Here is a 2,038-nt window from a genome sequence, read left to right as displayed (position 1 = left end):
CACAAAGGAACCGCCTTGGTCTGATTGGCCCGCCGCGTGGCCCCGGGGCGGGCGGCGCCTGTCACTCGGGAGGCTCTGGGCGCCCCCATTGGCTCGCCGGGCGCGGGGCGGAGCCCGGACGCCAGGCTAAATAGCTGGGGCCGGGGCGGCGGAGGCTCATTGCTTTGGCGCCGTCTGGGGAGCACGGTCCTGCGGTTGGCGCGCGGCGCGTGGTGGCGGCTCCTCTCGGAGCGCAGCCGACCCGCGGACCCGGGCTCCGCGTCCCCTGCCCGGTGCGCCCCGGCGGCCGGCTGGAGGCCGAAACAGCAGCAGCATTAGCAGCAGCAGCGGCCGCGGCTGCTCCGCCGCCGCCGTCTCCGCGGGAGCATGGAGTGCGCCCTGGACGCCCAGAGCCTGATCAGCATCTCCCTGCGCAAGATCCACAGCTCCCGGACCCAGCGCGGCGGCATCAAGCTGCACAAGAACCTCCTGGTATCCTACGTGCTCCGCAACGCGCGCCAGCTCTACCTGAGCGAGCGCTACGCCGAGCTCTACCGGCGCCAGCAGCAGCAGCAGCAGCAGCAGCAGCCGCCCCACCACCAGCACCAGCACCAGCACCTCGCGTACGCGGCGCCGGGCATGCCGGCCAGCGCGGCCGACTTCGGCCCGCTCCAACTTGGTGGCGGCGGGGACGCGGAGGCGCGCGAGCCGGCCGCCCGGCACCAGCTGCACCACCTTCACCAGCTCCACCAGCTGCACCTCCAGCAGCAGCTGCACCAGCACCAGCACCCGGCACCCAGGGGCTGCGCGGTGGCGGCGGCGGCCGGGGCGCCCGCGGGCGGCGCGGGGGCGCTCTCGGAGCTGCCCGGGTGCGCCGCGCTCCAGCCGCCGCACGGCGCGCCCCACCGCGGGCAGCCCTTGGAGCCGCTGCAGCCGAGTCCTGCGCCTCTCCCGCCGCCCGCGCCCACTGCGCTCTGCCCGCGGGACCCTCGCGCCTCGGCCGCCTGCTCCGCGCCCTCCGCGCCCCCAGGGGCCGCCCCTCAGGCTGCCGCCGCCGCCTCTCCTCCCGCCTCCCCGGCCCCCGCCTCCTCCCCCGGCTTCTACCGGGGCGCGTACCCGGCCCCCTCGGACTTCGGCGTGCACTGCAGCAGCCAGACCACCGTGCTGGACCTGGACACTCACGTGGTGACCACGGTGGAGAACGGCTACTTGCACCAGGACTGCTGCGCCTCCGCCCACTGCCCGTGCTGTGGCCAGGGCGCCCCAGGACCGGGCCTGGCGTCCGCCGCCGGCTGCAAGCGCAAGTATTACCCCGGCCAGGAAGGGGAGAACGAGGAGGAGGAGGACCCTGGCGACCTGGGAGCCGAGCCCCCCGGGGGCGCGCTGTTCGCCCCCTGCAAGCGCGCCCGCTTCGAGGACTTCTGCCCGGACTCGTCCCCGGACGCGTCCAACATCTCAAACTTGATCTCCATCTTTGGCTCAGGCTTCTCGGGGCTGGTGAGCCGACAGCCGGACTCCTCGGAGCAGCCGCCGCCGCTCAACGGGCAGCTGTGCGCCAAGCAGGCGCTCGCCAGCCTCGGCGCCTGGACTCGAGCCATTGTCGCCTTCTAGGGACCCCCGAGGGCACGGGGACCCGGGGACCCGCGGGGCTGGGGGCCAGACAAAAGACTCGGCCGAGGGGCGAGCCGAGGGAAGGCACCGGGTGCCCGACCCCCGGCGCGGGGCCGAGCTGGGGGGCGAGCAGGGGAAGGCGGCTAATGTTTTATAAATTGTAAAATAAAAAAAGAAGAAATCTAAGACCTCGGACTTTATTTTTACAGAGAGAAAAAGCGCCTATTTAAGTCTGCTTTGTGTTTCCCCGACTCTTGTTTTTTTCTTCGTATTGTAGCGATTGCGGTGGTGTTGCGCGAGGAGCCAGCCACGTGAGGGAGGGCTGTTGCCCGGAGGCGGTGCGGGGCAGCCGGGGGCGAGGCCGGGCGCGCCGGGGGCGCAGCGCTGGAGGGCGCGGGGCCCGGGACGCCCACCCCCGTCGGTTGTCAGACCCAGGAAGCCGGGCGCT

The 2,038-nt window shown here is 72.6% G+C and overlaps 1 protein-coding gene across 1 annotated transcript; it reads left to right on the top strand.

The window, feature by feature from the left end:
- Positions 1 to 270: 270 nt before the first annotated feature.
- Positions 271 to 1,746, top strand: IER5L (immediate early response 5 like). Its single transcript, XM_081151866.1, has one exon. It carries the CDS (start codon positions 367 to 369, stop codon positions 1,588 to 1,590), a length of 1,224 nt encoding a protein of 407 aa, XP_081007992.1. The 5' UTR covers positions 271 to 366; the 3' UTR covers positions 1,591 to 1,746.
- The last annotated feature ends 292 nt before the right edge of the window (positions 1,747 to 2,038 follow it).

This window comes from Miniopterus schreibersii (assembly GCF_964146895.1).
Source record: "Miniopterus schreibersii genome assembly, chromosome: 11".
Taxonomy (NCBI): domain Eukaryota; kingdom Metazoa; phylum Chordata; class Mammalia; order Chiroptera; family Miniopteridae; genus Miniopterus; species Miniopterus schreibersii.
This window is presented reverse-complemented; position numbering and strand designations above follow the sequence as displayed.